We start from the raw sequence: 21,599 nt of genomic DNA on the forward strand, positions 1-21,599 counted from the left end.
CTCAAAAAAGCATTTTGTGCTGCATGCTGTGCAATTCTGGCACACAAACCGCATAATAAACTATCTGGTAACTTGTTCCAACTGTAACTGGAATTCTGTATTTTAACTCAAGCCTTATAAAAGGAAAAATTTTAAATAAAAAACAAAATCTAGCATTTCTTATTATCTATAAAAGATGTTTGGAAGCCCCTTTGAATGAGCTCTGCACTTGAACTTCTGACTCCAATCTGTTTCCTATACATTCAAGGGGTGAGCTCTGGTGGGAGAATACAGACAATATACACATACATGAAACAAACATGATGAGGTCAGCGAGTGGCGGGTGCCGCGAAGAATATGTTTTCAAGGGTGATGCAATAGGGCAGTCAGGGAAGGCCTTTCTGATTCTGAAGCATTGGGGCTATTCCAGGAAGGCTGAGGAGCAAGAGAACTTTCAAGGCAGAGGAAGGAGAGAGCAAAGGCCCTGGGGCAGGAGGGCCAGCATGCTAGAGGTACTGTGTCTACAAGCCCAGAGAGCTGGAGCAGGTCTGGAAGGAGCCGAGGAAGCACAGCAGTCACCTGATGCAGAGTGTTGAAAGTGGGGTAAAGTCTGCACCTTATGCTAAGTTCAAAAACACAGAGGGTTTTAACAAGACCCCATTGTTACTGTGTGGAAAATGAAATGTAAGGGAACCAAAGTTAAAGCAGAGAGACTAGCTCAGGGAAGAAAATCTCTTATGCAAGTGCACATGCACACATAGAGATTAAAAATCACTGTGTAAGGAAAAGCTTGGTACCTTCTTAATTTTGCTGTGAACCTAAAACTGCTCTAAAAAAAATAAAGATTTAAAAAAAAAAAAGCACAACAATACTCGAAATTTAGGAAGAAAGTCACATTTAACGAAATGTGTTTTAGATATACAGGAAAGTACTACTTGTTTCACAATACTCAATGTGATTTTCTAGACCTGTAGAAAAGCCCGGGTTTGTAGCATAGCTGCTCTACAACCTGAAGAATACAGAACAGGAAAGGAATTGTGAATCGGTTGATATGCATGCTTCACTGCAGTCTGAAGTCATCCTTGTTTTGAATACTGATCAGAGATATATTGCAGTGTAGATGGTACATCACTCCAGACAGCAAGTAATACCAAAAGCAGTAAGTCATATTCTCTACATTTAAGATTTCAACATATTTCCATGAATGTGGTGGCTCACAAAAAAAGTCAAATTCTACTAAGTGGAAAACGTATTTCAGTCTCCAGAGCTGTCCTCAAATAGTAAAACAATTTACCAGACATATTTAAATAGTTTTTCCCAAAGTCCTTTATTTTTCTCATTTAAATTGGTTCCAAAAGGAACTGGCAGGGCATAGTATATGCTGTAAGTGATTGATATTCTTATGGAAAAAACATGTAAGGAGCTAAAACGAAAGGCTTATAACTATGCGCAAAGTTAAATGGCCTAAATAGACAGACTTGATGTTTCAAATTTATTGAAAATAAGATTGGAGAAGCTATTCTAGAGAGGTAACACGATGTGATCCCCTCAGCTTCCTTTCCCCCTTATTATGGTCCTAGCAATACCACTAAACTAGCACATCTGCTCCAGCTTGAACCCACTACAGGGAAGACTCATGCTACTGGACTAGAATGTCATCCTAAATCTCTCGAGTTCCCATTTACAGACCATTATGGCATCAGTACCTCTGCCTTCTGTCATGGATAATCTGTACCACCTTGGTTGATACTATATAATCCAGCTGAGTTATCATGTTTGGTCAAAACTTTTTTCCTTTTATTTTCATATTTCTTTATGTACGCAATCTGGGCTTTGTACCTCAACTTCACTACTTTCATCAACCTCTTGTTTTAGGACTCCTTGTAATCACAGTCCAGGGAAACTTTTGAAATCCACAGCAGACACAGAGTTCTGACTATTTTGTTCATCCAAGCAATGATCAGCTGAAATTTCAACTATAAAGTTACATATACTTAACTTTGATATAGATTTCCTACCAATTTTATAGAATCATAGAATTCTGGAGGAGGAAAGAATCTTAACTGATTTCAAACACTATCATGCATACTGTTAAAATCTTCTATCTTTCTATTTTAGGCAAAACACCCACCCAAGGGTAAAAAAGGTAATCTATAAGACATAATTTCATTACATCAGGCAATAATTATTAAAAACAGTATGGCAAATAACAGGGCTTTAGAATTTATCACCTTATGACACCTTGGGGTCCATAAAACTCACCTCCAAAATTAAACCAATTATTAGGCCCCACCTTGATGACAGCTATCAAGGAAAGGACACATGGAATCAACATATAGCATTAGCTATCCAGTCGATGGCTAACAAACATCAGCTTTTATGGCATTTTCTTGGAGTAATTCTATAACAATTAACTATTAATTATTACAGAATCACTAGATTCATTAAGAATGAGTTATTTTGAAAGCTTTGTGAGTCCTATCTCATGCTAGGTGAAAACTTAGTTTCCTCTTTGAAGATAATACATATTGCAAATCAGACAGGCTCCTTTCACTTCTTTTTGGGAAATGCCATTAACTCCACTATTCATCTCTTAAAATTACACAGATCCTGATACTTAACTTCCATTAAATATGCCCTGCAAATACATACCCACCATTTTACATGTGTATACTATACAAGTCCACGACACAGCGAGCTTTTATTTCCAGAGTTAAAGTGAACAATTGTTACAGGATTCAATTGACTTGCCTCAATTAGCTTAACTGACTTCAGAGATTTCCCTGATGCAAACTGCTAACATAAAAGAGAGAAGGTGGTTCTGCTTAATGATTCTTGGCCTATGTTACTACTAGGAACAGGGACTTAGTGCAGCTAGCGTATGTTTATATTAACTCTAACTCACTGAAAAGCCTGTGGTGGATGCTGAGGAAGGTGAGGTAACACATGGATCAGACCTAACCCCTATGCAGGACAGTGGGCTGGCTCTGGCCAGGTTTCTAGATTGGGGAGACAGGAAGTAGTCTGTGGTAGGCCGAAAATGGCCCCCAACCCCTGGAACCTGTGAATTTGATCTAACACGCAAAGTCTCTGGGCATGTGATGAAGAATGTTGATGGGAAAATTACCCTGGATGGTCTAAGTGGCCTTATGTGAAATCACATGTATTTTTTTAAGGCATATTTGACATGCAGAGGTGAAGGCAATGTGAAGATGGAGCCCAGAGAGGTGTGAAGATGCTGGTCTTAAAGGTGGAAATGATACAGCCACAGCAAAGGTGGGAAGAGGTGAGGAACAGATTCTTCCCTGGAGCTTCTGAAGGGAGCCGGACCCTGCCAACACCTTGATTTCAGCCCAGAGACAAGTACTTTGAAAATTTGGCCTCCAAATTTGTATTCTCCAGATTCCCTCCAGAACTATGAGAACTATTTAAAGAACAACTTTCTGTTGTTTAAGTCACTGTGTGGTAATTTGTTGGTCATGGGAAACCAATACACAGCCCAGCAGAGGCGCTCTTCATGAACAGCAATAATTTCACTACGAATACAGAGCACAGAAAATCCAGCCAAATTAGATGAACGGAGTTCCTACTATGTGCCAGGACCGTGCTAGAGTTTTCCATAAACTTTTACTTTTAATCCATTCTCCTACGAACACAGAACCTAAATGTGCTACTGAATTTTGGGGGTGTGACAGTGACTAAGTCAGCACACTGTATTATCCCAAATTTAGCACAAGGATGATAAAGACTGGAAAATGGACAATGACCCCTGCTCAAGTTTCCCAGTCACAGAAATTAATGCCAATCTTTTTCTTTTGATGTCCTGTTTTTCTCATCTTGTGCATTAAAATGGTTCGAAGATGCTGAGAAAACACCTGCTCATGACAGTGTAGCAGAGAGACAGATAATATGCTTTCCAATAAGCTTAATGGGAGAATGTTCTTTTGGTAACAGGTATTATGTAGTCTCCATAAATCTAGGCCTGAAAATATTCCCTGAAGACACAAAACTGGACAAAACTGAAAGATTACACACGTTTCCACAAAACATCGAATTCTTAAATACCTCAAGTTTCTCTTGAAGAAAAAAAAAAAGTAATTTTCCAAGAAGAAAACCGCCACCTAAATAAAGTATAATGAACATAATTGTCACCTAAGATTACCACTTGCCTAGGAATGGTTCATTTTCCATTTTGGTGTCTCGTTCGCCAGCATTAATCAATGTGACTCTAGCCACCCCTTCAAGTAAACGTCTTGGACACTGTAACCTTATTCCATTTTATTTCTTGGTAACTTTATAAAATCCAGTATATCCTGCCTTACACGCATAACTAACTGATCTGCTGCTCCCCAAAAACATCACTTTTGATATGCTGCCTTCAAAAATAACCTATCAGTGGATGAATCATCTGCATTCCTTGGTATTCATTATTTTCTCTTTCTTGACATTGGAAAAGGGGAAAAAATCAACAGGTAAAAAACAGAACAGAGATATACATCATAAAGACACTTTTCAATTATCAGTCACTTTGGGGGTCTGGAATATTAAGTGAATCATAAAATTTCTAATATTCAACTATTTTTGATCTTTAAAAAAATCAGCAGTTTCCTATGGACCTACCGATATTATGAATCAACTGTACAGATAATTTCTGAGCATCAATTTAAGTTTCAGGTTCTCATACACCAAATCTTTAGCAGAGCTATTAACAGTAGTACTCTGAACAGGTCCTCCTTATGCTCTTATCCAGGGCTGGATACCTGCTAGTGAGATTACTGAAGGTAAACAAGGACAAAAGGAGTGAGAAGGAAGGAAGTGGAAATAAGAAGACACAGATGATCTACCAAGTGGATTATACTCCTTTACAGAAGGACCATGAACTTATCTAACGTGCTACCTTTCTCCTCAGAGGCACTCAATGAGCTTGGAACATAGTGTTAAAGTAAGAGTAAGTCCTGAACCTTTCTTCTTCAAAAGTAAATGGTTTGAGAGCTGTGATAAAAATCTAGTACTAAAAACATTCCTCTCATCTATCATTTCCTACTTCCCTTCCCAATCCAAAAAGCAAAACAAAATAAAAATGCCCCAGTAGTAAAGAACAAATGAATGAACAAATAAAAAGTTCTGGATTTTAAAAATCCATTCATAGCATTAGCCAGGTATACACGGTGGGGGAGAAAAAGAGAAAACACAGAATTTAAAAATGCAAGGAAGAAAGAAAAGTATAAAATCAAAGGGAAATGGGTGAGAATTCTAATTTCTGGGTACAAAACATCCCACAGATTATCAAGTTCTGAAAGCTTAAGTACAGAGGCTAATATATAAAGGATTACTGTATTTCCCATTTCACCCACGGGTAGCATGACCACGAATGATAATCTACTGCCCTGAAATTATTTTTTAAAAATGGTGGAGAAAACAGGTATGTAAGCGCTGCAGGATCAGGCAGATCAGTAGGAAATCCTATAGATTCTATAATGCATGTATCTACACTACCTAAAAGATAGACTTTCCTTTGTAAAAGGAAAGTGTTTTGACTATCAAACTTAAGACAGTTTTGCCCTCGTGAATGACATTTTAGATGGTGCTGAGTCCACTAAATTCATAGTGAAATCTATGGAGAAGTATAGTTCATAAACATGGAAATCTTCAATGACATCAAAATACAGTTTCAAATAAAAAACTGCCTACAACAGAATTTGAGCCATCCTCTCCCTCATAGATGATTGTGTGAGTAGTAAATATTATTAATGGTATCAGTGTGTTTTAAAGTTTAAAAAACCCCCACAAAAACCTGATAGCTAAAGAATTATGGCACCAATAACCATTTTTCACTTTAGTAACACATGATTTTTAACCAGTTTTCAAGAGATGCTGATATCTTATGGAGTTCCTTGAAGCAACATTCCACCAACAGATAAATCTTCCTGAAAAACTAAATATTTTTTTAATGTGCTTGGCAAGATACTGAAATAGTTTTGAGGAACTCAGTGAACTTAAAATATGGCAGTTTCTTCATCCCTCTTGGTTTTAAGGATCTTACTGTTCCATAAAATAATTTGTGTCTTTTCAAATAATAGAGAAAAAGAGGTCAGTGGAAGTTCACCATGTGACTTAAGAGTAGCAACAATAAATGCATTTATGACATTTAAAAAAATTGTTGGTAGCTCTAGTTCTTCCCTCTCACTTCCTCATGCTGCTCTGATGAGCTAGTTCTAGTAAGTAAACAAAGCAAGACTTGGCCACATATTGAAATGCCATCAATATTCCTTTTTATTATATATAAAGTAAAAGTGAGCCTCTTTTTTTCTCTCTGGAAATAACAGACTGCATTTTAAAGTAACTTCAGTTTGTGAGAGGACCTAAAAATAATCATGGCACCTTCAATTAAAGCAGGCTACTTTTATCAAAGGCACAATGACCCAAGGGTAAAAGGTAAACCCTTTTCTTGTTCTTAATTTTTAAGTTAAAACTAAAAATGAGGAAAATTTTCTAAATTTCCAGCTTTTAAGCATATCAAAACTCTAAAACATCACTTTAGCAACTACAGATCATTATTCAAAAACCCAAAACCTCAATATCGCGCCCTGCTAACTCCTTTAAAAGTTGTTCACATGACTGCATTTTTAATTTGCTTATCAAATCAGTATACACTGGCAGTGGAAGCTCTAAGCCAGCCCAGGAGGAAGACAAAGTGCTGGGAAAGTCCAAATAGGAAGAGTAAGCAGCTTATTCACATGGAGATTTGCTCAAAGCGGAGCAGCGAACAAAAGAACTCATGGACCACAACAGGGCCAAAAGGCTTTCCTCTCTGCGCCCCACTCCTCTGGAAAGTGTTAACTAGTGGGAGGAATGGAATATATAAAAATGGAACTTGAAACCTTTCTTATTTTCTGCCTCTTGTTTTTCCCAAATTATCTCTATTCCACAGTCCATCTTATCTTCCCTGCCCACTGTGCTTGTTCCTTTCATTCTACTTGTTTTCCGATTTTGCCATTTCCTCTAATTTCAATGTGCCATTCCTCTGAAGCCCTTCTCATTTTCTCCTGCCTCCTTATTTTCCAGCCTTCCTGAACCGCCACAATTCCCTTTTGTGCTTGGAGCAAATCATCCCCACCACTATCACCTAGTCCTTCCTGCCCCTTTTTGAGCACAACACCTACATGGAAGGCCCATTCTTTGGATGCAGTTATGATCTTACATTTTTCAAAATGTAAATCTAACACCAGAGAAAAAAGAGGAAATTTTATAGCCAAATACAAGGACATTTATACTTTACTCTGTAAAGAGTAGATCACAAGTAATGAGCTAGTATCACTACTGTTTCCGAGGACCTGTCCCATTTCACGCTTGTGTTCTCTGCTCAATTCTTAATAGAATTTCAAGGTCTTATTACAGCACCAAAAACTGGAACAGGGTAATATAGTCTGCTACACTGTGGTGTGTTTAGTTGGGCAAAATGAATTTAAAATAAAGCCAAGGCTAGTCATGGCAGGAAGGATGACCTGTAATTAGCACCTGTGCAATACTGACTATAATTGTCACACTACAATACACTGATCCTACAAAACCAAAGATTCAACAGCCTGCCTTTACATACAGCAGCTATATGTAGGGATCCTAAAGGAACATTCCACAGAAGGAGATCTAGTGACAAGTCAGTGTTGACATACAGCTGGAAAGTCGGCAAAATTCCATCACAAATGCTGAGACTAATTCAGATGGACTATTCACAGAAATGGTTTCTGACTATATACTGTGGCAGGCAGCCTCTGTGATGCCACCCTCCCTTCCCCACCGCAACCCTAGAACATCCTCTCCTGGTACTCACACTTCTGTATAGACGTCTTCCACAATGTATCAACAGACACAGTATGTGACTAATGAAATATGACCAATATGAAAGTGATGGTGTATGATTTCCAAGGTATAAGAAACAGTGTTAAACTTTAAATTTAGTGAATGTCCTAGTTAGTTTATCTACCTGGATTAAGTTGTCCCTACAGCAAGCAATATGAGTGTTAGCAAAATAAATATCATTCACCCAAGTCATCTCTAGCCAACCAGCCCCACCACACACACCTTTTCCCCAACATTTTTAATGTCTAGCAAAGTAATTTAAAGCAGTCAATGTGGGGCAGATTCAAACACAGAATCAAGCTGGCCTGTCATGCTCCACTCCTCAAGCTCACAAGAGAATCCAGCTGAGAGAGGAGGCAGAGAAACGATGAGGAAAGAGGGCTGAACTTTATTCTTGCTCAGAATTCATCAGATTGTTTGTGGGTAGCCATAGCCAAAAGAATTTTTTGGTCTAGACGCCCCTTGTAATCCCTTCATATCTCAAGTCCTTGGCACTCAAGGTTCCTCAACACTGACCCAGACTGCAGGATGCCTTGCCTCTCGGCACTCTGTGGGGTGTGCTCAGAGGCTGGGTGTTCTGCTAACATAATCCACAGGAGGCAGTTCGCATAAGCCGAAAAATGTTATGGTCTTCACCCACACTCTGTAACGTTGGTTTCTAAAGTACTTAGTCTTAGTAAGAGTCTGAAGCTGTATTAAGAGCTCATGACAGTCCTCTGAAATACGGGTTATTAATTACCTCTATGAAGAAACTGAAGCTTTGGAAAACTGACTATCTTCCCCAAAGGCACACAGCTCACAAGTGACAGAGCTAGAACTAAATGCAAGGTCCCCACTATAGTTATTTTGCTTCTAAGCATGGCACATTTGTTATGCTGACCTATGACCCAGTTAAACTCAGAAATCAACTTAGCTAAATGAGAGAATGACATATAAAAGTTTCAATTTAACAAAATTGAAGGTACCAGAAATGAACGAACCATGTCATCACTTACATCTGCTGTTTAAAGAATTCTTTGGAATGATATGTATTTTACCAACATGGGTTCTGATGTCATCTAAATGCCTCTATGATCAGTTCCCAAGAAAGTAAAAAGGCAGAGGAAATAATATGGGTTCACAGAGTTAAGTACTACATATGGTAGAAACTAATCAAAATTCTGCCCTCAATCTTCTGGTGAACATTCATTTCAAAAGGAAATGCAAAGAATTTTTTCACACGTTGTTTATCCTTTTACACATAAATGAAAAATGTGAAGCTTCAAGCATGATCTAATGAGTTAAGACTTCTTAAATCGACATGACAAAAATGTCTCATCCTGCCTGTTGAAAAAATCACGTAGTTAACATCTTTAAAACATTCTGGACTGCAACATAAAGACAGGGAAAAGGGCAAAAGGCAAAAAGATAGGATAAGTGATACAACTTGATAAAGATAACTACACACTCTACTCATTGCAACAATTTGGGAAACCAGAGTTCCCTTGTTGCTGAGCTGCAGATTTACCTGTGCACCACTAAAGTCAACACCTCTCTAAGGAAAAAAACAATCAGCATACTGGGGTCTTACAAAAAAAGCTATTCATAGCTTGACTTCTGCTCTGGCCTTCAGAGGGAATGACTGGATTGGAAGTCACATGTCAATGAGAAGCACACTTCTTCTGAAAACAGCCTTCTGTCCTCAAACCTTTCTCCTTTCCCATCCCATAGGTAGGCAGCTGTGACAAGGCTGGAAGTCGCTCAGAGGCCTCCACAACTGGGGAAGGACGGATCTGGCAGCTCATATTTAAAATGGAAGTGAGGGTGTTAAATGCCCAGTTTCTTGCCAAAAAGAATGTCTCCTGCATTTTGATCCAGGGGTCTACGTTATCCTTTTTAAAAAGAAGTTATTTGGGCTTGTTTGGACTATTTTCACTTTTCAGACTATACTTGGCAAGAAAGATGGGTGAATTCCACTGACCTGAGCTCACTTCTAATTTTTTTCATGTTTTCTTGATATTTTTGCCATGCTTAGTAGTCATTCACAGCTGCAGACAGGTGGAAACACACAGGATTTATCATCCCCAAAGACTTGAGAGGTGAAGCAATAATAAAAATCCACCTAGATACTGTACATTTTCAAATGCAGTGAGGAAAAGCACACACCCCAGGAGAAAAAAAGAGCCATGCCCCCTCCACAAACTCTTCTAAAACATCCTATCTGAGCATATAGGGGGGGATATGCGCTCACAACAGAAAAGAGTGCAAGAAGAGAGCAGCCCCTCGAGTAGTGCAAAAGCCCCACTAAATATCTTATGTTAAGCAGAAAAGCCCCAGTGTTCTCTCTTACAGGGAGCCAAGACCAAAAGAGATTCCAGAAGAAAATCTGCCTTGACTCCCAACATTCCAGACCTTATTAACAGTAGGCTCGTCCTTTCAAACAAAGGAAACACTGTCAGCCCTGCACAGGTGGATGCAGCCACCCCTGTCCACAGCCCCCACCATCTAACCTATCCAACTGAGGACAGGCTCCAGGGACCTATGACTGTCCACAATCTCAGGCCTTACTACAGTAATTCTTATCTGCAGAATGAATAAACTTTCCTGCTAATTTTCAGTAAACAGATACTGGGGGCAGATTCTGGTTTCTGAGCAAGGATAGCAAAATATAGAGAAAAAAATGTCAGAGAGGACTTTCTGAGAAGGAATTAGAACACAAAAACCTGATAATAAATACAGCTCGGGTCAGAAGGCAATTTGTGATCTCTGAAGGAGAAAAGCACAAGAAGAATGCTTTTGTCACCGGCTTTCAGTGTTACAATCAGAAATTATGACTCTATGTGGTGGAATTTCATCTGAAGTGTAAACTGAATCTTTGGATTCTCAACAATTCCAAAGGTCAAATGCCAAAAGTATGCTGTATCCTCATTTCTTCTATATTTGGAATTCTTACCATTTTGTCTCAATTTTCCCCACCATGGCATTGTAAGTTCTTGAGGTCTGCACATAAGCTACTACCTATATGTTAGGAACTCTCCCCCCACCAGTGGATCCTCACCAAAGCTTTGAATTTCACTCTGACTTCACATAATCCTTCCTAGCAGATAATCTTACTCTCCTTTCTGAGGATACATGACAAAGAGACTACAACTCTGGTTGAAAATTGGGAAATTTCAGTTACAAACCCTGTATCCCACTGGATAACATCCTTAACATCATATGCTTTGGTTTTGACCAAGGATAAAATATAAGAATTAAGACTTCCCTCTCAATAAGGGGCAACAAAAACTTCTTTAGCCTCTGTGATGAAAGGCAACAGGGCAATTTTAACTGGGTTTTGGCCACAGAACAGGACCAAGGCCCAGCTCTTGTGCAACAATCTGTACACAGGACATTTTCCATTCCTGTCCTAACAACTATGAACTTGGTGCCCAAGCACTGATCTAAAATCAAATGCTGGAAAAGGAAAGAGAAAAATTCTTGAAGTATTTTTTCCTAACTAATCTGCATTATTATACCCTGGGAAGACAAGCAGGCTTCACAGAGGAGGTGGTATCTGAGCTGGTTCTTGAAAAACTGAGAGTTTGCTAGGCAGACAGACATGAAGGGCAGGCCAAGGAGAGAATGAGGCATATTCATGAAATGGAACAAAACTCTGGGCATGGTGGGGGGGTGCGCGGCTGTACTTTAGGAGGCCAGCAGGTGCCATAGCAAGCAGTTTAGACTTTATTCCCTGGACTCTGGAGAGCACCCCATGGAGGGGAATCGCATGTTCAGATTCTAAGGGAACTGCAGCCACTCATAATACAGAGGATGGACGGAGAGGAAAACAAGTAAACACACATCTTAAAACATAAAGTGGTTCTGGAAGGTCTAGTCAAGATCACACTGAGCAAAGTGAATCATAGCTTGAACTTGTAAGAAATATATGAGAAGAAACCAAAGACAGGGCCCATGATGAAGGATGCCCCAAGAGGGTATCCAGAGTGTCCCATAAAGAGGCAGAAGATAGGAGAAACCTGGCACCTGGCTTGAGGTGCCAGATTTCTGCCCAGTAGCAACCCCTTCCAGAGAGCCTGAATGCCACTTTCAGAAGGAGTGATCCAGGTTTAGCTTTCAAGACGTAAGATGGGTTTAAGCAGAAGGAAGCCACGTCTGGCTTACAGCGGAAGAAGGTGCAGGGGAAGGCATGAAGGGCAGAGGGAAAGCCATCAGTGGGAGGGTAGAGATATACCTGTTCTGCAAAGGGGATCACTGGGATGATGAGGGGTAATCCTAAGAGTACGGAGGGAGACGATAAAAATGATTAAGTAACAAGGGTGACCATTATACCAAAGTGTTAAGAACTAAGCTAGACTATTTTTAACATTTAATAACGGGAATTAAAATACCCACTTTATAGATGGAGGAATAGAGATGCACGGAATACTAAAAGCAAATACCAAGTGACAAAGCCTGATGTCTGATACCACAGCCCCAACTGTTCTCCATTGGCACCATGAACTCCAGGGAGTTAGTGCAAGGAAACAGGAATTCTCCACTTCTCTGGGGGCGCTGTGGGAGTTTGTCCTGCCTAGGCTGTTTCCCTGAAGGTAATCATAAATGAAAGGAGGGGCTGGCTGCAGAGCTCTACCCTTGAGCAATACAGCAATTTGTTCTAGAAGAGGAAATGGTGTAATAACTACGTGTTCAAACAGAAGGCCTGTTCTGGAAAACAAAGCAATTAAGATAAAGGATTCATTCCACGAATATTTACTGAGTACCTACTATCTGCCAGGCATAGTTCTAGGAGGTAGGTAGAAATGGTTAGTTAAGCTAAAGTTCCTACATTGTATTGTGTGCTATGTCATGAGCCATGCCTTCTGTAACCATCCTTAGTATCAGACAGTAGTTCTCTTGGCTGACCATCACTCCCAGTGGAGATCAGATAAAAACAAAACAAAAGCAAACAACAGTAACAAAAAAACACACAAAAACAAAACAATGAAGCCAGATCAGGCAGAGATTCTGATTTTAGGAGGTCTGAAATGAGGTTTAGGAATCTGTATTTTCTTGAAGTCCCATCATGTTTCCAAAATATAGTTAACTGAGAGAAGCAGGATGCAAGAGAGTACTTAATCTATCTCTACCTTTTTAATGTATTTATTTGTTCAGATTAACATAAATTGTCTGCTTCCTTACGTGTAGTTTTATCACAGGACCAAATACAAATTTAAAGTTTGCCCCTTTTTTGTTAACGTTTGTCTTTTGTAAGTGGTAAAAAGGTAATTAACTCAATTAGATTCCCTCAAAAACCTAGAGAATTCTGAAGTAAAAAGGTTGGCCTCCTCTGGAAATATGAACATCTTAACCTAATGTAGAAAATACCACAAGCCACGTGTCATGGTTAAGTATATATTCTATTGTTGTGCAAACCACATATGAATGGAAACAGATCACTCTAGTATTAACTATAGTTTAATATTAATCAGATGGCATCACATACTTGAGAATTACGTAAAAGACTTATTTCCTGGGTATAGAAGTCTATAGGATTCTTTTATGTACAAACTTACCAATGTCTTCAATTTATCTGTCCTCAGTTTCTTAAAATATTTAATAGACTGTTTTTCAGAGTAGTTTTAGGTTCACAGCAAAACTGAGCACAAGGTACAGAGTGTGCCCATATATACCATGTCCCCACATACACATAGCCTGTCCCACCTATCAAAACCCCACACCAGAGTGGTACCTTTGTTACAACTGATGAACCTACACTGACACATCCCGTCACCCAAAGTCCATAGTTTGTTTACATTAGGGTATACGGAGCTCTTGGTGCTGTACATTCTATGGGTTTCAACAAATGTATAATGACATGCATCCACCATTACAGTATACAGAGTAGTTCATTGCCCTAAAAACCCTTGGTGCTCCACCTTGTCATTCCTCCCTTCTTCCCAACCCCTAGCAACTATGAATCTGTTTACTGTCTCCATAGTTGTTTTTTTTAAAATAATGTTCTGATTTTTCAATTATAATTGACGTACAATATTATATTAGTTTCAGGTGTGTAACACAGTGATTAGACATTTATATAACTTACAAAGTAATCACCCCAATAAGTCTAGTACCCATCTGACACCACACATGGTTATTACAATATTATTTACTATATTCCCTATGCTGTACTTTACATCCCTGTGACTTTTTATTGCTATAGAAGCAACAAAAGTGTCCACTGATAGATGAATGGATAAAGAAGATGTGGTACATATACAGAATGGAATATTACCCAGCCATTAAAAAGAATGAAATCTTGCCATGTGAGTAGATCTAGAGGATATTATGCTAAGTGAAATAAGCCAGGCAGAGAAAAATAAATACCATATAACTTCACTTATACGTGGAATCTAAAAACTGTTTCCATAGTTTTGCCTTTTCCTATCATATAGTTGCAATCATATAGGATACAGACTTCTCAGTTTGGCTTCTTTCACTTAGTAATATGCATTTAAGGTGCCTCCATGTCTTTTCATGGCTTGATAGCTCATTTCTTTTTAGCACTAAGTAATATTCCACTGTCTGGATGTACCACAACTTATTTATCCATTCACTTACTGAAGGACATCTTGGTTGCTTCCAAGTTTTAGTAAATACAAATAAAGCTGCTATAAACATTTGTGTGTGCAGATTTCTGTCAGGACATAAGTTTTCAATGGATTTGGATAAATGGAGACATATTTTTTTACCCAACACATAAACCCCTCAGATCCTTATTGAAATGAGCCTCTGTATGTATCCATGTCATCGTCCTTAAATCTTTTTTGGCGTAAGGCAGGGCAAAAATTATTAGAGACTAAATCAAGTAATCAAGGTAGTTCAAACCTCAGATGCTTTCTGAAGATAGCTTATACAGCCTTCCTTCCTTCCTTCCTTCCTTCCTTCCTTCCTTCCTTCCTTCCTCCCTCCCTCCCTCCCTCCCTCCCTTCCTTCCTTCCTTCCTTCCTTCCGGACTGAACTTCTCCTTAGGAAAATATTTCTATTTTTTTTGTGTGTGAATTTTATTATGTGTCCAAGGTTAAAAATTGTAATATCACTAGTATATAATTTCAAACTTAGAAATGACTGTCTCATTTGACTAAAAATTATTCTATATGGCAAACATAGCATTTTGCCTTACGAGCTGTTTCAAGGACTCTTGAACCTTGGGTCTCTTTTATATACTTGTTTATGTTTTGTTTAATAAATATAAGAATAATACTTGATAATAATTATAAGAATAATTCATAAAACTTGGAAAATTAAGAAAAGAGACAAAATTAAAAGAACCTATAGTACATTTCATTCAGAGAAATTACCGTTCCCTTTTCGCTGTTATCTCACTAGTCCTCTTTTTCATGCTACAATTCGCTCATATAAACAATATGGGGGCAAATATTGATGACAATGTCTGGTTTCACCCAGTTTTCCTCTGCTCTGACAGAGGCCTGTCTTCCCTATAAAACCAAACATACATAACCTCCGTTTTTTTCATTCACACACAGATTCTCACATACACAGTCCAGTTTCTACCTGGTTATGGTCCAATTAGGAAGCGGTATACTTAGCAAGTTTTATAACCAGTTCTTATCAAGTCTTTTACAGTTGTCCGTGCTTTTATTTACATCTGTAAATTCACCTGGCTCTCCAGCCAGGGGCCTCAGGTGGCTGGAACATGATCCCATGCAACAAAAATGTTGTGGGTTTGATTCCCGGTGAGAGCACATACCTAGGTTGAGTGTTTGATCCCTGTTTAGAGGCAACTGATCGATGTTTCTCTCTCACATCAATCTCTCTCTCTCTCTCTCTCCTTCCCTCTTCCCATCTCTCTCTCAAATCAATAAACGTATCCTCAGGTGAGGGCCAAAAAAAAAAAGCTACTTTCTTCAAAAAGTCTCTTTTTAACTCCTGTGGCATCAAAATCGATTTTCTCTAAATCTTACCTAAAAACTTCATTTTAAAAACACATATACCTTCTTTCTCAAATTAACTGATCTATAACTGCAAGATTAATCTGCAGACACCGAAAAACACGTGCCCCTTTGAGTGGATGTCTGCCTGTAATATGTGGTGACCCTAATTCTTGCATCTCATTCTCAGTCTAAGAATAGTTCATTCAGGATGCCAAAGGTGGCATTAAACAATAACTGATGCCTGAAACTAAACAGAAATACATTCCTATTACACAATGATAAATTTCAGTGCAGCATAGAATAACATCTGGTTTTATGACGTATAATTATTTTGAGATCTAAACTAGCCCTATATGTCTTAGAAAGATTGTTTTATTTTGGATCTCTTCCACATCTATCTACTTAGAGTGAAACAACTGAAATAGGATAATGTAAAGACACTCAGATACTTGTTACTGAGATTATGTAGAATGTTACCTGGCACATGTAACCAAAAAATAGTATTTCTGCTATGAAGTGTTAATAAAAGAGAGTTAATGCTATATTCTCTCCTTACTAAAAGATCAAACGTCTACCCATTCCTAGTAGAAAGACCAGCCACCATGAAATAATGCTCTTACGTAGAAGATGTTTCTTTTAGAATGACCCCTTCTCAATAATTCACTCCTCAGGGCAAATGTCTTTGCATCTTACCTTGCAAGTCTGAATCATTTGACTTTGGACTACTTCTTGCTCGACGCTCAGTTTTCTTAATTCCTGGCCCGCCACCACTGCCGCCTCCTCCACCTCCACCGCCTCCACCACTGTGGCCTTTCCCATAGCCATTGTAGACGGTTGTACAATTGCTTTTGTAGATAGAAGAGGGCGGGCTGTTGAGGCGATTCTGGCGGTCAATCTGGCGGTCTTTCAGTTTTTTGTGTGGAGGCTTGCTGTACTGGTCCTCTCGGGTAATGTAGCTTGACATTCCATAGAGTGGTATAATTTCTAAAATGGAAGATTATGACAAATGCAAGCTCAGTCTACATTTTAAATAATAAATTATTAAGTGGTTAAATAACCTGACTCCTAACAATATTCTCATTTGTTTCTAATCAATCAAGGAATAATTAACCTTTAAAAACTATACTGTGTGTTAGGAATGTTCCAGAAATTAATACACTAAAAAAGACAAAATTACTGTACAAAAAGAGTTTATATTCTGATTGAATTTTTAAGTTTTTGCCTGTCAAACTGAATTTTTGATTTTGCCTGTCAAAATGTTTTTTTTCAGTTGTTGCAATAGTCAGTAGTCAAGGCTTTTCACAATGTCATTAAGCTCAGACCTAACCATAAAACTCTGACAAATGCTCAAATATTTAATGTATATTGTGTCAAAGTACTGAATACTTTTTTAAGATTACAGTTAATTAACTGAATTTTTTTCAGTTTTTATCCAAATGTTTTCATGGAATATGCACACTCATCTAATATTCTGGGGTTTTCTGTCACTATTAATAGGAAGTTATTGACGCCTCTATGAAATCAGAGTATTCATTTCATCTTTTGCTATCATATATACATCGTCATGACAGCACCTTATTCTTCTGAATACTAAATTTCTTTCTAACTACTAAAAAAAATTACCAATCGAATTCTATCGCTAAATTACAACAGAAAATTTCACTTAAAATACCCATCTCAAATTTTTCTTTTGTTAATAAGAAAAAAATCACCTTGTGAGATAAACATATAGGAGGAAATATATATGTATAATTGGCAAGAGAAAGTGAGGTGGTAATTTGCTCCGAAACTCTTTGGTGTAACAGGTATTTTTCATTAAATTTATCTGAACCAACATAATAAATGTTTAAAGTAATAAAATGCTTCAATTCATATTCTGACTCAAGAAAATCAGTTTGCAAAGTCCTAAAGGTTAAAGTCTAATTTTTACCCTCACTTATCTGGATTTTTAGTATCCACTTTGATAGAAAAGGGCTTTAGACTAAACTAACACCAAGGCTAAAATTAAAGAGACATAATGTTGGTATCTCTGAGACTCTTTTTCATTTCAAGGTAAGTATCTGCCTAACAATCAGTGAAACTGTGGCTGCACTAATGGCTATTCTTAAACTAAAACAGGGCTCAGGAGGACCACATCAACAGTGAGGGGATTTTCTGAGTTCTGTCAAGATTACACCATACAGCATCCAGGAAACTCAAAGGTTACTGAGACCTCACAGTCTTCTATCACTGGGAATGGGACACAAAACCCTTAATAATTTCCCTTCTACTGTCAGACTATATAGATGTCTAAGAAATGATGTGCTGCGATGGCCTCAAGGCACTCTCATATAAAAATATGTTACCAGGACATGGGAACACATGATACATCACTCACTGCCTTTTTTCTAAAATAACAACTGGCTATCCCAGTCCCTGCTCTTTGTGGGGTGGGATAGGGATTTGGAAAATATAAAGAAAGAAAGAGTTACAACCCACAAAGTAATTTTTGCAAGACACAATTCAGGATAAAGAAAGCTAGGAACTTCCCATAAGCTTTATACATCAGATAGACCCTCTTCTGCCATGCTTATTACAGAAGAAACAAAGGCCTCTCTGGCTCTCTTAAGCTACTTAAGTGTTGTAATCAGTTTCAACAGCTGCTGATGCCAGCAATGACCTACTCACCTTGCTCATATAATGTAGGAGGAAGATGATGCTGAGGAAAAAACTGAGGTGGCATATCTCCAGGTCCAGTAACAGGTGGGTAGTAAGCCGTGTGTGAGTTATGAATAAAATGCGGGTGGTGAGTCAAGTAGGGGGGTAGGTGATGGGTTGGAGACATGGCTGAGGGGTAACTTGGGGGGTAACATTCAGGAGACTGGGGTGTGACCACCACCCGACGCACTCCAGTATTGTCTTCAATCACCTAAAGAAAATAGCAGAAAGAGTAGTATGGATTATTAGCCAATATCTTGTGAATATATACAGTATTTAATTACTTTCCCCTTAGTTTTAATTTTCTGTCCTTTATAGGAAAAAAAAATCAGTACATGTTAAATTCTGGTTCTGTAATTCAACCAGTTAAATGAGTTTCAGAAGTAATTACATTTAACCATTATAAGTTATGAAATTTTCATCAACCACCTAATTCTGATTACACAAAACCTTTTGGAATGATCAAGGGTGTGATAATCAATCTTGTTTATTTCCCAAAATTGTCACAGATGAAGTCTTCTAAGAATTCAAAAAGACTTGGAGGAAGGCTTCTGAAGATTGCATTCAAGACAAATGAATTTAATATGAGCTTAAGTTGATTTTAGGGATGACTTCAAATATAACCATCAGGCTAGTGGTTTCACCAGAAAGAAGAGACTTTCTGGGGCACACAGTGTGCTTCACAGGGCTGAGCTTCCTGAGAACACTTGACCCCATTCCTACTTTAGCATGTACACTTCCATCATCATAAAGGCTTTAGGAGAAAAAAGGGGAACATCAACTTCAGAAGCCATAAGAGTACCAAAAGTCATTTAATCTGGGACCAAGGATGTAAGTAAAATGAGGGGATTCCAACCAATGAAAACCCTGAGCAATCCCAAATCAAGTTGGACACTTTTGCTCACATATCCTGGTGATGTAATGAGTGCTGTGAAGATAGACACAACAAGGCAGCACCTGCTGTGAGCAGAGTGAGTGCCAATCAACATTAGATCCATACTTTCTTTAAATTTACCCAAGGAATATAATTTACTAAAGCAGCACAATACCAATATTTATTGTCTCTGTGGCCAATTTCATGCTACCTGCTCTAAGAGCAAACAATTCTGTTGAGATACAAGATAAGAAAAAGCTAATATAACAGATACCATAATCAAAAGGGAAAGCTGTGCAATACAGAGAAGAGCATTGAATGACAGAATCTGGAAGGCTTTCGGAACCTCCAAGAATTGGTAAGACTGGAACAGCTGAGACAATGGCCCCTGAGTCAGGGCCCTAGAAGGAAGGGGACAATGAGGGCGTAAGAGTAAACATGGAAGCCAGGACCAGGCTGCCAAAGAGACTAACAAGTCTAATCAAGTATTTAAGACAATCAGGCACACACAAGGTAGGAAGTTTTGTTTTTAGAAACAAACAAAAACCCAACATTGAAAATTAAACTTGTAATTCATACCTCATTACACTTCAGAAGGCTGATTATAGGCCAAAATAAAATGACTTAATGGTACCTAAAACATTCTAATAAAATTTATACTGAGCTTTGTTTTTAATATATTGCCTGATACAAAATGGCAAGTTTAGCAATGTTAGTCTGTACTTTGGTGTACAAGATAGGTTTGAATTAATAGCCATTAATCTTTATATTAAGAAAACAAAAATCTTTTACGTTTATTAACAAACCAATTAACATAACTGTCAGAATTAACTACTGTTAATATTTTGTTAATAAGGCAATATTAAATCCTTAAAATTAAGATTCTGAGTCATACTCCCTAATAAAGCTGAAAACATAGCTTTTTATGTATTTGTTAATAAATGTAACTTCTTCTGGGCCTTGGCAAGCTAATCGCATTAACCTCATATATGAATGACTGCCAATTTACAGGTATATGTGAAATGGTGCTTTAATAAACCATGATATTGGAAATCCTAATGCATGTGCTAATAATTATCATCAAAACACATCTTTTATGAATATATTTAGTAGCACACTTTGTACAATTTTAGCATAAATACAGATTTTTCTTACCATCGAATATAAACATACATCATTCTACAGTGCCGTCTACTTCCAAATTCAGATCTGAATTATGTCTAAGGAAATTATGCCTATGTTCCCCAAAGAATAAAGAAGTCTGAGGAGCAATGATAATGCACAAAGTAATAAGCAACCCAGGAAATGGTGGCAATAACACTCTCTGTTTAAAAACAAATTTATGGTTCAGAAAGAAATACATTACTGTAGCGGAATTTAGAAATCAGAAAGAGTTCAAGCCTCAAACTTCTCAGACAATAAAATGTGTCTTCAGTCTTCACAAACAGCCAAAGGAAAGACATTCATTTCCTTTTGGGATGAATGAAATTGTGACAATGTCCAGAGGCAGACAAATCGCCTATATTCAATTCAACAACTATTTCCTGACACATACTATGAGCTAAGCATTGTATATTCAAAGGTGAGGAGGAAAAAATAGGTGCTAAACAGTAAGATTTATCTACATTGCCTAAGAATAATAGAAAGAGAAAAACTAGACTAAGTAAGTACCGTTCAGAAATCAGAACAAAGTACTGCTATTATTATTATTTTTCATCTAGACTTTTTTTCTAGCTTTGTGACTCAACAGAATGGCCATTCACATAAATTCTCCAGAGAACAAACCCTTGGAAAAAATCAATGCCACCTGTTATGGGCTGAATTATGTCCACCATTCCCCCAACTGATTTATGTACTGAAATCCTAAGCCCCAGTATCTCAGCATATGACTATATTTGGAGATAGGGCCTTTAAAGTTATGTAATTATGATAAAATGAGGTCATATGGGTGGGCCCTAATCCAATATGACTGGCGTCCTTAAATGCTGTGTAAATTAGGACACAGCATACAGAAACAGGACCGTGTAAAGATACCAAAGGAAGATGACCATGTATACGCCAAGGAGAGAGGTCTTAAAAGAAACCAAACTTGCAGCTTCCAGAACTGTGAGGAAATAATTTCTGCTGTTTAAGCCACCCAGTCTGTGGGCACTTTGTTATGGTAGCCCTACAAACTAATACATCACCTATCTGAACCTCCCAAGTCTCCTCTATCTTACGTTCTACCACCAGCCTTGTCTGCTTTAAAAAACCCTCTATAAAAAGTAATGCATTTA

General features: G+C 38.0%; 1 protein-coding gene across 5 annotated transcripts in view; it reads right to left on the minus strand.

The window, feature by feature from the left end:
- Positions 1-21,599, minus strand: part of FNDC3B (fibronectin type III domain containing 3B) — a 294,875-nt gene that overhangs the window by 98,720 nt on the left and 174,556 nt on the right. For all 5 annotated transcript variants that reach the window (XM_087818325.1, XM_087818324.1, XM_087818322.1 and 2 more), the window contains 2 exons: positions 18,420-18,660; positions 16,446-16,736 (listed from right to left, as the gene is read on the minus strand). In XM_087818325.1, coding sequence (XP_087674451.1) covers positions 16,446-16,736; positions 18,420-18,660 — 532 coding nt within the window. The remainder of the gene's footprint in view (positions 1-16,445; positions 16,737-18,419; positions 18,661-21,599) is intronic.

Source organism: Miniopterus natalensis, chromosome 6, assembly GCF_054644295.1.
Source record: "Miniopterus natalensis isolate mMinNat1 chromosome 6, mMinNat1.hap1, whole genome shotgun sequence".
Classification (NCBI taxonomy): domain Eukaryota; kingdom Metazoa; phylum Chordata; class Mammalia; order Chiroptera; family Miniopteridae; genus Miniopterus; species Miniopterus natalensis.